Source organism: Rhamphochromis longiceps, linkage group LG16 (genome assembly GCF_057381845.1).
Source record: "Rhamphochromis longiceps isolate RC_006_pf linkage group LG16, R_longiceps_female_GT1.1, whole genome shotgun sequence".
Lineage (NCBI taxonomy): Eukaryota > Metazoa > Chordata > Actinopteri > Cichliformes > Cichlidae > Rhamphochromis > Rhamphochromis longiceps.
The window spans coordinates 24,912,578-24,926,164 of NC_140572.1; the positions used below are offsets into that span (position 1 = coordinate 24,912,578).

At 38.3% G+C, this 13,587-nt stretch overlaps 1 protein-coding gene across 4 annotated transcripts in view; it reads left to right on the top strand.

Annotated features, from left to right (window-relative positions):
- Positions 1–13,587, top strand: part of LOC146651207 (coiled-coil domain-containing protein 148-like) — a 30,415-nt gene that overhangs the window by 12,384 nt on the left and 4,444 nt on the right. For all 4 annotated transcript variants that reach the window (XM_085384970.1, XM_085384969.1, XM_085384971.1 and 1 more), the window contains 3 exons: positions 4,365–4,503; positions 7,540–7,746; positions 12,746–12,886. In XM_085384970.1, coding sequence (XP_085241096.1) covers positions 4,365–4,503; positions 7,540–7,746; positions 12,746–12,886 — 487 coding nt within the window. The remainder of the gene's footprint in view (positions 1–4,364; positions 4,504–7,539; positions 7,747–12,745; positions 12,887–13,587) is intronic.

Genomic DNA, 13,587 nt, shown 5'->3' on the forward strand with positions numbered 1-13,587 from the left:
GGCGCACCCTTGTAGTTTGATCAGGTGCTTGTCGGTTTACAGAACTTCTCTGAATGGCTGACACCCTTACCAAACGCCGGGTAACTTTACAGTTCTTAATCATACTTGCCCCTTAAAAACCCTCAATAAAATCTGAAATTCAAGTTGGTCTCAGCTGCTCTCCACTCTGGATTCTTTAATAATTGAGATTTCAGCGGTGACTCTGTCTGATCTCAGTTGCCACGCACTCGCCTTCTCCATACTTTGCTCAGACATAAGCGCTCTTTCAGACTCATTGAGTCTACCTGCAGGTTTCCTGGAATCAAAATGAAAGTAGAGAACAAAAATCACTCAAGAAATCTCATCCTCGTCACCAAGATTGTTGTGGAAAAATACACTGAGCATCGACCCAAACTGACTCAGATTTATCGAAAGAAACTTCAAACCTCTGCAAAAGGATCAACACAGCACCAACGGGGTTCGTACCAGCACTGACAAACAGGCAAAATAATAACAGCTCCTCTATAGCCATACAGATACAGTGAAAATGAAAGTGTTTTTGAATTTTATTTTCTGTAAATCATTTGATTTATTTAATAAATTAAATATTATATTTTAGAGGCCGTTCTAATCTGATATTCCATTCTAGGCAAATTGACAGCAAATAAAACTAAGTACACTTTTAAAACTTTTTTTTAAATTCATTTTTATTTGAATTCAATTCAATTTTATTTATATAGCGCCTAATCACAACAACAGTTGCCTCAAGGCGCTTTCTATTGTAAGGTAGACCCTACAATAGTACAGAACCCAACAATCATATGACCCCCTGTGAGCAAGCACTTTGGCGACAGTGGGAAGGAAAAACTCCCTTTTAACAGGAAGAAACCTCCAGCAGAACCAGGCTCAGGGAGGGGCGGCCATCTGCTGCGACCGGTTGGGGTGAGAGAAGGAAGACGGAATAAAGGACAGAAAAATGCTATAATGTAATGTGGTGAAATTATTATCAACCAGGTGGTTCATGAGACAATTATTTTAAAGTAGTCTGGTTTTAACATTAACAATGAAGAATTATAATAAAAATGTAATGCATCTAGGCTACGTCCACATGTACCCAGGTATTTTTGAAAACGCAGCTTTTTAGATGCAGGTGTCAGGTAAACTTTAACGTGTTCGTGAGAAAACCCTAGAGAAGAAATTAGGTCTCTTCAATGGGGCATTTCTTTTGAAACTTTTGACAATCACGTTTTCAATATTGTCTTGGCCATTAAACATTAACTCCAGGACAGTGTTTGGATTTTTCCACTTTTGCCGGAGTTCATTGTACACTTTCACACTGACTTCTTCAGTGTTCTCTAAGGACATTTTAAGCTTTTGGGACAAAATTTTAGCCCAAATCCTGTGGGTAAACCTGTTCATGATGGCTTTATCTGCCCCTGGAGGCAATTTCCTTGCCTCATTTGCGTTGCTTATAGCGTGCAGAACCAAATCTTTAGTGAAGCTTTCAACAACTTTTACGTACTCTTCTCGGTTTTTATATATAGTGAGTACTCTTTTTGGTAAGGCCAACAGGTGTTTTGTAAATGTTGGGACAGTAATATCGTCAAGCTGTTCCCTCAGACATAAAATCAAATACTTCTCCTTGCAGTTATGTGCTTTGCAAAGATTGGTGAAAATGTCCTTGTTGATATTGGTCAGCCTTTTTGGAGATAGATCCAAATCCCTCTCGTCAATCTGAGGCCAGATTTTTTCAAGCAGGCGATCGCTGATAGAGTCGGAGTTGTGGCACCGTGTGAAGTCCTTGTATTTAGACGAGGCTTTGCCTGCGGCCTCTGAAACTACCAACTGAATAACTTTATAAACACAAATCTTTTCTTCAGACAGATAATCAGATGCCAGAGTGACATCATAAGAACCAAAATCTGAATCAGACTTATGGACTGACCTATGTAGTTTTTTCTTCACAGGCTTTTCCAGGGGGGAAGCTTCTATGTTGTCCAAGTCTTTTGAGTAGTTTTTCTTCAAAAAGCTCTTCTTCGGTTCCACTGTGGCTGCGGTGAGGGTTTGAGGAAGAAACATCTGGGACGACACAGACGCTTCTTCCTCAGATGAATCACTAAAACCAATAAAAACATTTAGATATATGTTAGGTGGCGTTGGTGCACGATGCAGTGATATTTCGCAATTTTCACTGTCAGCTGTGGATGTTTTATCAAGACTGCTCTCCTCTGCAGACAAATGCAGCTTGAGGTTTTTTGACTCTGAAGAGTCCTCCAGTCCTGGAGTTTCTGTTTCTTCATTATCACCGTGGTCATCTACAGAAATTTCTTTCAGGATGCTGTCCTTTGCTCCTGTTTCTTCTGTTTTCTCAGGGGACTCTGTGTCCACTGAGTGAAGACAGGCCTCATCAGTCTGCGTGGACACTGGATCTCCCTTCTCCACGGTTGTGTCCATTGCGTCCTCTAACATGGAACAAAGTTTCAACATGTCTTTCAGCAAAGTGGAAGGCAGCTCAGTGTTGCAGTACTCTGGGTTGAACTGCAGAGATTGCCACTGTGGTACAATTGTACCAAAAAAGTGGTCACTTAAGGACTTCCATGTTTCCACTGAGGTGTTACTGTGTGGAGTTGTCATGTTTAAGTTTGTATTACTATTTCTCTGACTCTGAAATGTAGAAGAGGAAATAAATTGTTGGCTGGTTGGAGTTGGACTAGGCATGTGTGCTCTTTGTAAACCAAATGCTTGGGAGTCTGGACGGCTCCTTTATATAGGTTTAAGCCCTGCCCACGTTCGGCTGCAGCCACTGTGACGTCATCCACTTTTCTTTGACGTTGAACCTTCAAAGGTTTGGGGGCGGGGTTTAAGCTAATCTCTGACACAGCTGCATGACATTTAAATGGCATAAACTATTAATTTAAATTACCCATTGTAAATGTTGTTCTTAAAGCAGACTGGTTAATAATAATTTCACCACATGATATTTTCAAATTATTTTGTATTTGCTTAAATAAATGCATAATTCAAAGACTGTAATTTTTCATTGTATATCAAATTACAATTGGACATTTTAGGTGTTCCCTAAATTTTAATGTAGGCATCAGGACATAGATATTTTTTATTTTGCTTCTTTTTATTCAGATTCAAGCTGAGTACGATTAAAAGTTGTTGGGGTTTGTTTTTACTTAGACTGAAGTTTGTATTCCTATCTACTGATATTAATTCATTGTTATCTTAATATAGCTTAAGGTGGGGTGCATGCATACCCATATGGAAACGATATATACATAAATCTTATAAAGTCTGTATCTGTCTTGTGTGAAACTTGTATGAAAAGCATACAAGAGTGAAAACAGATATAAGATCCCTTGAAAAATTATATACATGAAACTTGTATATTTTGGATACTTACTAAAACAATATATGAAAGTAATGAGAAAGTGGCCACCTTCATGAGTGAATCGCATAAGCCTTATATGATTCACTATATGAAGTAGGCCACATCTTATGCAAGTCTTTTATAAGTTTTTTCTATTTCTTTTCCATATGGGTATACTTGAGCTTGTATGTATACTTTTTACCCTGTGTGAATAAATTCAAACTTCTGCACCCAATTCTTCCTTTTTAAAGTCATTAAAATGTATACTGTAAAGTTAGAGAAATCATTAAAAGCCCCAAACTACAATATAATATTCATAATCATTATAAGAGCCTCTAAACTTCTCACCACATCTGTATGAAACTCCTGGCACTATTTTTGGTGATCCCAGCATCTGTTGACAAATTTGGGGCGGACATCATAGTAATTTAACCTTAGTTATGGTTCATACTAGGTTTTGCAATATTATTTTATAATTTTACACATTTGACTTTCTTATATATTTCATTATTTTACTATCACTTACCACACTTTATATTTTATCAAAACATTTCTTTCTTATAGCATTTTGTGAGCTGATTTTGGTCCAACTGTAATTATTACAAAAGGACATCTTAATGATCTTCAGCCTTTCATTTAGATAATTACATGCGGGAGCAGAGCTCTGCTGTAACTGGACAGATCAAGATGAAAGATTAAGAACTCAACAGGATATTAAAATCATATAGATGCATAGTCACTTCACTCTGCAGAAACAACCTTTTAAATACGTATTTCTCACCAGGAGAGTGATTATATCAATATCTCCAAGCTACTTCAGAGCTCGATTTTTATTTACATACAGCTGCTTTTATATTATTGTTACACAGTACTGCTTTTTATCTGCATGTACTATATGAAAATGCAATGCAGTCAAATGAAGGTAGAGAAAGACAATTTTGTAGTGTTGCTTATCTGTTGCAGTGCTTTCCTTTCTGATCATGTACTGTTTGTGTTGAAATTGTTTCAGGTTCTGTGGCTGGTGTGAGCACGATCATGAACACTTTACGTTCACAGTGTCTAGGTATACTCATGACATACCCAACCACAGAGCCCTCTGCATGGATATGCTGTTGAGATTCTTTCCTGGGAAAAGTAGACAAGAGCTGGTAAGTACTTTAGGGGAAAAATCTGAATTAATTGTTAAATTTATTTATAAATGGACAAACAGAAAAGCCAGCTATTGTTCTAATCAGGAAATAGGTAAAAATCTCTAAATGTACAAAATTTGATGGTTGATATTTTCATATGTAAAGACATTTTGCATTAATTTTCTACAAGTTATGAGAGTAAATTGAGTATATTTTTGGTTTTTACACTATTCTATGACATTTTATTAACTAGAATAGTAGTGGCATAACATTAATAGCAGCAGAAGTCAAAAATAAAATAAAATAAATAAATAGTTGTAATGTAATTAATCTGGTGAAGCAATGATCACCTTTGAAAAGAAGTCTTGTTCCTCCTCATACAGTTAGAGTCACTCCTTGAAGCCAACCTGTGCAACCACAGTCTGGTGTGCTGACCACAGAACAACTGAGCATCACGTGCCTTGCTCAAGCCTAAAATGTATCTTTGGGTAAATTGGTCCCCAGGTTTGAATGATTGGTCACTTTCCACCAAGCATCATTTTATTATTATTTCTTTTTTCTTTACTACACACAAAACACACACATACATGCTCTCTTACATGCATTTACCATAAATTAAGGCATTAACTTTCCCACACACCCATCTAAAAATGTACTTTACTCCCCTGTGAGAAGCAGCCCCACAGTGTGAGTCCCAAGCTCCCTGATCAATGTAGCTTAGTACCCTGAACCCAGCAGTGAGACACATAGATAAGCCTGGACAATGATCTGCTCAGCACGCTGCAGAATATGCCATGTCACCCACTGTGGACAATTTGCTCACGCCACCGCCTAGCATCACCATGACAACCGCCAGACCCTCTCTCCGTCCTCACCATCACCCAGAGACCTGTCCTCATATCAGTTCCAGCTGGGTGCTGCATTTAGAGCTGTGATCGTTCAGCCTTAGGGGAGTCTTGCAAGGAGGAGAGATGTCTTTCTCCATGCCCCTCACCCAGAAACATTCCCAGAGTTGGACTAATTCAGCTATTAGTCATAATTAGACTGGCTTGCGTGCATAGGATAATCAGTGAGAACTATAGATTGATTTGCTGAAACCTCTCTGATTACACTCACAAATGCAATTCTGCTATCAGCATGCGGAAAAAAGAAATCTTGATTTTATTCAGAGTTTTTGGCTTTTTCTCTATCTGATATCTAAATGAAATCAACCGAACAAGTATGTCTTTGATTATATCCAGCAAACTAGTAAAATGGTCCCCCTAGCTGAACTCAGCTCTGCCTGTGTGCATTTCCAGTGAAAACATGAATTGTGACTGGCATGTGTGTGATTTGTGATATTTTGCGTGTATTTGTACACGAAATCCCATTAGCACTCCAGACAAATTGGTGACTTGGAAATTCTATAGTTAGCGTTTTAATCACAATTTAATTATATTTCTATGGAGTCAGCATCTTAGCCCTAATGTTTCTTATGTTGTTTTTCACTTTAGAGCATTGAAGCCTGTTCTTGTTTGAGCTATGGTATTCTGCTCACCTGCCGTTAAATTTGATCTCTGTGCAGTCATTTTAGGATGATAGCGTCATTTTCTGTTGCTTTTGTCAGTCATATTTTAGCTGAATAGAAGGTGTGAGACAAATGGTTTGTGGTATGTAACAATTGAAGAGCCTTGGTGATAAAAGCAGCCTAAATGTTTGCAATTTCTTGCAGTTCTTCTTTTTCTTCCTCTGATCCTGTAGAAAAATATCCGAAGGAAAATAGGGGAAGTGTAGAAGGTTTATTACTTTTCTCTTTTAACCTCGAGATATTTTAAATATATCATATCTTGCAGTAGTTTATCCATAGCCTTCAGTTGATATCCAAGTGGCTATCCCTATCTCAGAAAAGTGTCACTTTAATCTGTATATGGTAATTTCTTGTATTTTTGGGTGACCTAAAGTAAAACCAGCATGTCACTTTCACAATCAGGTGGTTGTACTCCAGCCAGCTATAAGTGGACATCTCCCTCTGCTGGATGGGGCAATTAAATGTCTATTATCTTTGTACCAGCAGAGAATCAGCAGGATTTCATAATATTAATATAATAGTAATAATAATATTCCATGCTAATAGTAAAAATTATTCATACCTCTTTGTACTTCTGAGTTTATATGGCCATTATTTATTTCACATTCTCCTCCAGGAAACCTTACTCTGCAGAGGAAATGTAAATGCAGCAGCTGAACTAGGTGGTGTTACACTCTAAGTGTATACTGCAGGCACAGTGCTGTGGATACATCCACACAAACTGTGAGTGCAATGGCTGAAGTGCACCCAAGCCTGTGCACAAGCATGCAAACATATATGCACATATCTCAAAGGCTCATGCTTAGTCTTTACTTCAAACCACAGTAAAGGCAGGGGCAAAAAGAGAAAGGGAAGAACAAAGCAGGTGGGGGGCTTTTCCTCAAGTTCTAAAGTTGTGTATTAATAAACAGGATTTGCTTGACTGCCTCTGGCGCTTCTGTTCTGTTGGCAGGTCTGTCAGCTCACTCATTTTCAATAAAACCATTCAGCCGTCTAATGCCTTCCCACCGTCAGTTAGCCACTATTAGCCCATAGATGAATATCATTCCCTCGGTTCCAATGAAGCAGCCAAGTGGTGCAGCCTCTGTGAGCGCTGACACAATGATGAATAGCTACAGGCAGCCCTCACACAGAAAGGAACTGTTTTCCTGTAGGACATTTCACAGCCAGGAGAGAGAGAGACCATTTTATACACCAGCAGAGTTAGATCTGACACAGACTTGTCCCTATGGTCCTGCTGCCATTATTGTAGAATGTAGTAACAAAGGGAAGTTTTTGGTTTGCCATTAGCATATTGTTAATTTGGTGCAACACGATGCATAATATATCAGAGTTGCCGTTTGGGCTGTGGTGCTTTAGTTTTGAAGCACTATGATCACAGTGTCATCTTCCAGGTTTTTTTTCTGACTCTGTTTATAATTGTGCCTGATACATCTGTACAGTTAAACATACAAACAGTACACAGTCCATTCTCATTCTTCTTCCAGCTGGAGCATGAATATGTGTGGGACTTGCAGCGCTTCACCCAGGCGCAGCTAAGAGCAGTGCCCCAGCAGTGGCAGCGAGACCATGAAGAACTCCTGGCCCGAGCCCAGGTCACACTGCAGGAGGCAAAACATGCCCACCAGGAGGAGCTGGAGCTACACAGAGACCGCCAGAACCAGCAGGACGTTTACTTGCATCTCAGAGAAAAAGTTAGTGCCTCTTTTATACCTTTGAGTCTTCAGTTGTTGCATTTTTGAGATACACTGAAATCTACTTATGGTGCCAGAATATACGTTTTCCTCATATATATTCAGTATATGCTATATAGTTAACATAACATCTTTTTTCCTATATTCCTTTCAAGCTATCTCATGTGCAGCTGTGATAGTGTTAAGTTTGAGGGAGCAGATTGCCTGCTTGTGTACAGTATATCTGCTGATGAGGCTGTATATTACGCCAGGCTGCCTGACAGCATCTCTTGCTTTAGCTGCCACTTGGGATGGGCTGTGAATGCAAACAAGCTAATAAGAATGGTCTTATTAGCTTGTTTGCAAGCTAATAAGACTTGCAAACAAGTCTTATTAGCTTGATGTTGCTGTCTCCGAGGGGTGCTAGTTCACATTCGCACAACAAACAAGTTACTCATGTGAACAAATCCATGTGGTGTTGATATAGCACCAAGTTGCTTATGTCCTGTGGCTGTTTGGATAAGACACTGATGTATGAGGTAGGGCTGGTGGGAGCCGACAACACCGAATCTCATTTTGTCAAAAAAACACCACAGAGGTTGTTTTTCTGCTGTTGGTTTGCAGATGCAAAGTTCTAGGATTGTTTTCTGTACAGATCTGTGAATTCTTCCCTCTTGGCATGAATTAATTCTTTCTGTTTTCAGTGTTTTTAACTCTATATTACCACAATTTTGGTATCTTGTTTCGAAAGTTGTTACGAGACTGATCCTGATCCTAACAACCACAATATATAGTTAATAACTAGAGCCCAGCCAATATATATTGGCGAGGGTGGTGTATTGCCCGATAATTGGTATTTGCCTTTATATCGGTATTGGCATTTAAAACTGATAAATGAAAATTAAAAAAGTAAAAGAAGAGATGGAAGAAACTCTCTGTTCTATGAATGTGGATGTTGCATAATTTGTCCACCAGAGGGCACTCTGCAACTTTCAAGATTATTTTTAAACAACATTTTCATATCATCCTAGTTAGGACTCATAAATCGCTACAGTTACCAAATATTATGGGGGAAAAACAATATAAGAAAATATCGGCCAAAATATCAGGTTTGTAAATCACCAAAGATTGTATCGGTCTTAAAAAAAAAGTCTATATTCTTGTAGCGCTGTGAATAACGATCTCCACTCCTTTCCTTCTGCTACCTGCCAGTAGATTATTTTTCACGTTTGTGTCACACTGAAGAGTTGAAATGTTTTCTATACAAAAGTTTGAAAGATAGTACATTCTCAAAAACAAACAAAACCTCCCAATTTTTTTATTTTACTTTCTAAATAGTAGTGCAACTTTATATATGACCATATACTTGATATGTCTTAAAGTGCATTATCCTAAACTTAAAGCAAAAGTTGGGGAATTGAAGACTGACTGTCAATAGATAGGTTATTATTTTTTTCTTATGGAGTGTAATTTAAGTAGTGGATGTGCACATATTTGAGTTTGCGTGGAGGCTCAGATGGTGTCTTGTTTTCATTCAGTCTTTCTTTCCACCGCCTTTATCATCACTGCGCAGTGACACTGCAGCGAGGCAAGATGGATTCTCCTTCCGATGCGTCTGCCTCTTTAATGCTTTGGTTTCTGCAGCTGCTCCCTCTGATCCAAACAACTCCCCTGACTCTACTGTGAGTCATCCCTGTTGTATTTAGTGTACTGTGTAGGAAAATATGGTAGCAGAAACTTGCATATTGGAGCTGGCAGTATAATATAAATAAATGAATTAATCAAAATGTATATTTTATGGAGGGCTAACGGTCAACATGATCTATAATTCAAGAGCAGTCCATCCTGGTTTTTTTTTTTTTGTGTTTTTTTTTAACAATACAATTGTTTTTTTCCATATAGGGGTAATCTGATGGAAAAGGATGAAAAGCACAGTTTCAAAAAAGACAACAGACCCTTTGGAAACAGCTTACTGTGAAAAAGAATTATAAAAGAAAGATTATAGTGATGGTACTTTTTGGTTAAGGCGGTAGAGTAAGTGCCTACTTGTTACGTTTTCTTCCTTGGGTTTCCACATCTCGTCTTCTCAGTGGGTTCAGATGAGAGCATACACAGGACAGTTTTTGGTTAGTGCCGGTCTGATTCTGACCTCATTATAGTGAGTGAGGTTGTGTGCTGCCATCCCACTCAGACACTCTTCAGGGAATGGTGCAGTGGGAAGAAATCAAGGGTAATTGATTTTAGAGTTTGCTTGAACTCTTCTGTTCTAGAAGGGGCAAGGATGCCACAGAAGACAATCTAAACTCATATGTATGCACTCAGATGAGATTACTGATCATATAGCAGTTTCAGAAAGCGCTCCAGACGTGAAATTGTAGAAGCTGTGGTTGTTTTAAAATAAAAAGATATTTAAGATAACTAGTCAACATTACATGCATGAGACCCAGCTCACAATCGTTCCATTTTATCACTGAAAGACAGACTCTTCTTTTCAAATCACCATCCGTTTGTTCTGGCTCTTGTAATTAGCTCGTATTGTTCTCTGTGTTACTGTTAATTCCGGCCTTTTATTGTGTCCTTGCTTTCATTTTACCTCCCACTTATATCTCGCTCCCAGGCATATTTGATGAGTGATTGTGTTTTTTTTCCACATGAGTAAATAAAGCCTGGAGGGATGACAGATTGTTGCAACATGCTCAGGTGGGAAAGGGATGAGCAGGCCAAAGGACAAGCGGCACTACAAACAAAAAAGAAAGATTTCACAAAACCGGAGGTTTTCTTTTATAGCCAGCACTCTTTTTTTTCTCTCTCCGCCCTCCCACCTTATCTCCAGAGTACTTTACCAAACAAACATCACTGTTATAGATTAACTTATGGCCACATTATTTATGTGGTCTTCCTACAGTAATCAGGATATTCTCTAGGCTCTGTGTGAGGAGATCGCCTGTCATCGAGTCAGTCATTTAGTGGCTGCCGAGTCTCTCTGGTGGCCAGATGAAAACAACTGTGGAGTTGAGACAGTGTGTGGGCTCCACAGTGGCTCAGCTGACAACTCTCTGAGGAGTTAATTACGCATATGTCTATAATTTTTCCTTTGCACAGTGATGTACCTGTTATGGAACTCAGGAAAATGTTCATTGTCTTGGGTGTAAAAATACAACAATAATTGCATAGTTTCATTTTTGTCATCTTGTAATAGACTTCAGCTCTTGTCCCTTAAAAGATTCTGTAAATTTCATGTATCATTAACGTCACTCAGCAGAGTGTTCCCGCATAATAAGGAGTAATGCTATTCTCGCTTCTGTTTGTTGCAGTAATTTACAGCGCTGATGATTTTATGGTTTTTGATTTTTTTAAAGCCTAATCTGCTTCCATCAGCTGTTATATATATTAAATAACTTGCAATAGAAAGTTATGATGGCTGCTGCAATGCCGGCTGACAAAAGACATTTAACTGTACAGTGATATTAACAAAAGCTTTGAGCCAGCTGCAGTGCTCCGATAAAAAGACTATCATTCTTTTGTTATTCTGACATCTCTGCAGTCTTTTTTGTGCTACCATGAAAAAGGATGGTTTCCCATTTCCATTTGAATTCACAGAAAATGAGATTCCAGTGACAAATTACTGTAGACTGTACATAATGACCATTTTATTCTCTTTGTGCTACCTAAAATGCCTCTTCATTCCTGCCTAAACAAGAAGTCTTACAAAACACATTCAGACACTGGGAATCTTGGAGTTTTTAAAGAAACATTTCATTGTTGTGTGACCTGAGTGTATCAAAATATATGTACTCCCTACACACCTGCCTATATGATTTTCTATACATTTTGCAGGTATCTTATTTTGACTGATTGAACTTGATGGATAGTTTAATTATGTGTACTTGTTTTGCTGAGAAAATATGCCCACTAAAGTTATATTGGGTAACTTGTCAGAATATGCCAAAATTTCATTTTTTAAATGATTTATTTATTTGTTTTTTTGCATGGGTTTAAGCGTTTGATTATGTGAACACCAGAAGTTATTCAAATTATTACTGTGACCGTTCACAACCACAGGATTGTACTAAACAAAGCAATAATGGAAACTGTTTAAATAGCAAGTGCGCACATAGCTATGAGGCAAGAATGAAGATGAGGAAGAGGAAAGTACATGCCAGGATAGTAGAGACCCTGGTACTAATTAAAAAAAAAGAAAAGTTAACTTTAAAAAAGTGTCCAGAAGCAAAAATAAATAAATATTTTCTTACTTCTCCAGGTTCAGTAATACTGAGAACTCAAAACATCTGCAGGAAATAATTTTAATCGTATTTGCGAGAGTTTTCTAAAGAATAACCATATTGTATTTCCATCTTTAGCACTGCTAAATAGAAGTGGATTAGAGGCTGGAGTGTTTAAATTCTTCTCTCAATCTCACAGCTGCTGCTTTCTCTCAGGCAGACATCATGTATGATTAACTTGATGATATTGCTGGTGATAATGTGTGCCTGGTCAGTATTCAACACTTCAATACCCGGCATGCCACAGAGAGGCTGCTGCATAACAAACCTGTCACTCATTCCCCAGCAAATGTTTGTGGCTATGTGTGTGTTTGAAAAGTTAAGACAGTCTCTTTCCAAATATCTAGCTGGGTGACTGAGGATTGCTATTGATTTTCTTTTTTTTCTCAGCTAAAACTTGAAAAATCTCTACATTTTTAACTTGAGGAGCTTCTGTGTAAATATAATTAATCTAAATTGCAGAATGAGGATGCCATTCTCCTCACTAGGATACGTTTTGTTTTAGTGTAGGCCTCAAACGCAAGGGTTTTCTTTATGATTCATTGTTTAGAGGGGCCTGAGGGGGATCTAGAAAAGTGTGAAAAGCAATTTTGGCACCTCCTCTGGAGTTCGTGCCACAATTTGGCAGCTGGTTGTCTCCGTCTGAGTAATTCTTTCCAAACAGTTGCTAATAGACAAGAATCTGCCTTTTTCTTTTCTCCTTCATCCCTTATGTGTGTCTGCATGTGTATTTGTAGTTGCAGCAGTGGCGAGCCCAGCAGGAGGAGGTAGCAAAGCTTGAGGCAGCAATAGCAGCCAGACAACAAGAGGAAGAAGAGGCGAGGTTAAAGAGGGAGCGAGAGAAGGACGCCGCCATCAGGTTGCAGCAGAAAGAAACAGTAAACACTTCTCCACCCTTATAACAAATGTCGTTATAGGTTTGTTAAATCCTGGGACATTTGCTTATTAATGTCTATACTTTTGCATGTTTCACCTTAGCTTATATTATATATTTTATTAAAGCAAGCATTTTTCTAGATGATAAATGCTACCTTTTGGTTGGTTAGTGTTTTGTGCGAGTAATTCCTTAAAGCCAAAAGCTCAAAGCTTTAGATATTTTTGTTCTACTGTTGAACTGTATCATAACAATAAGAGCAGAGATCCTTAATATGGTCATCTCAGGCACACAACTCTGCTGTTTGTGAAGGGCAGCCAATCAGGAGAAGTTTGCTACTATGGCCAGCTTTCAGGAAGGAGGAGCTAAAAGTAGCTTTTTTAAGACAGTACACAGGATGAACTGAGCATCAGACACAAGACCATATGTGTGTTAAAGAGGAACTTCTTTGAACTGTGACTCATGCAACACTGCCCCAGCAAAGGCCAAGAATAAAAATGTGGAAGTGAAAGGCCAACTTTAATTGTTCTTTTGGGATAAAATGAGTATGAATTCTTATGCTTCACTATGGTGCGTTCCATCCACTAACATGCAAACATCCAATCAAAAACAAGGGACAACTATGTAGAAGACAATGGGGATTAGTTTAGGTTTAGATGAGTGTTTACAGTATTGATTTCATGCTTTCATGCTTTCATGCTTTTT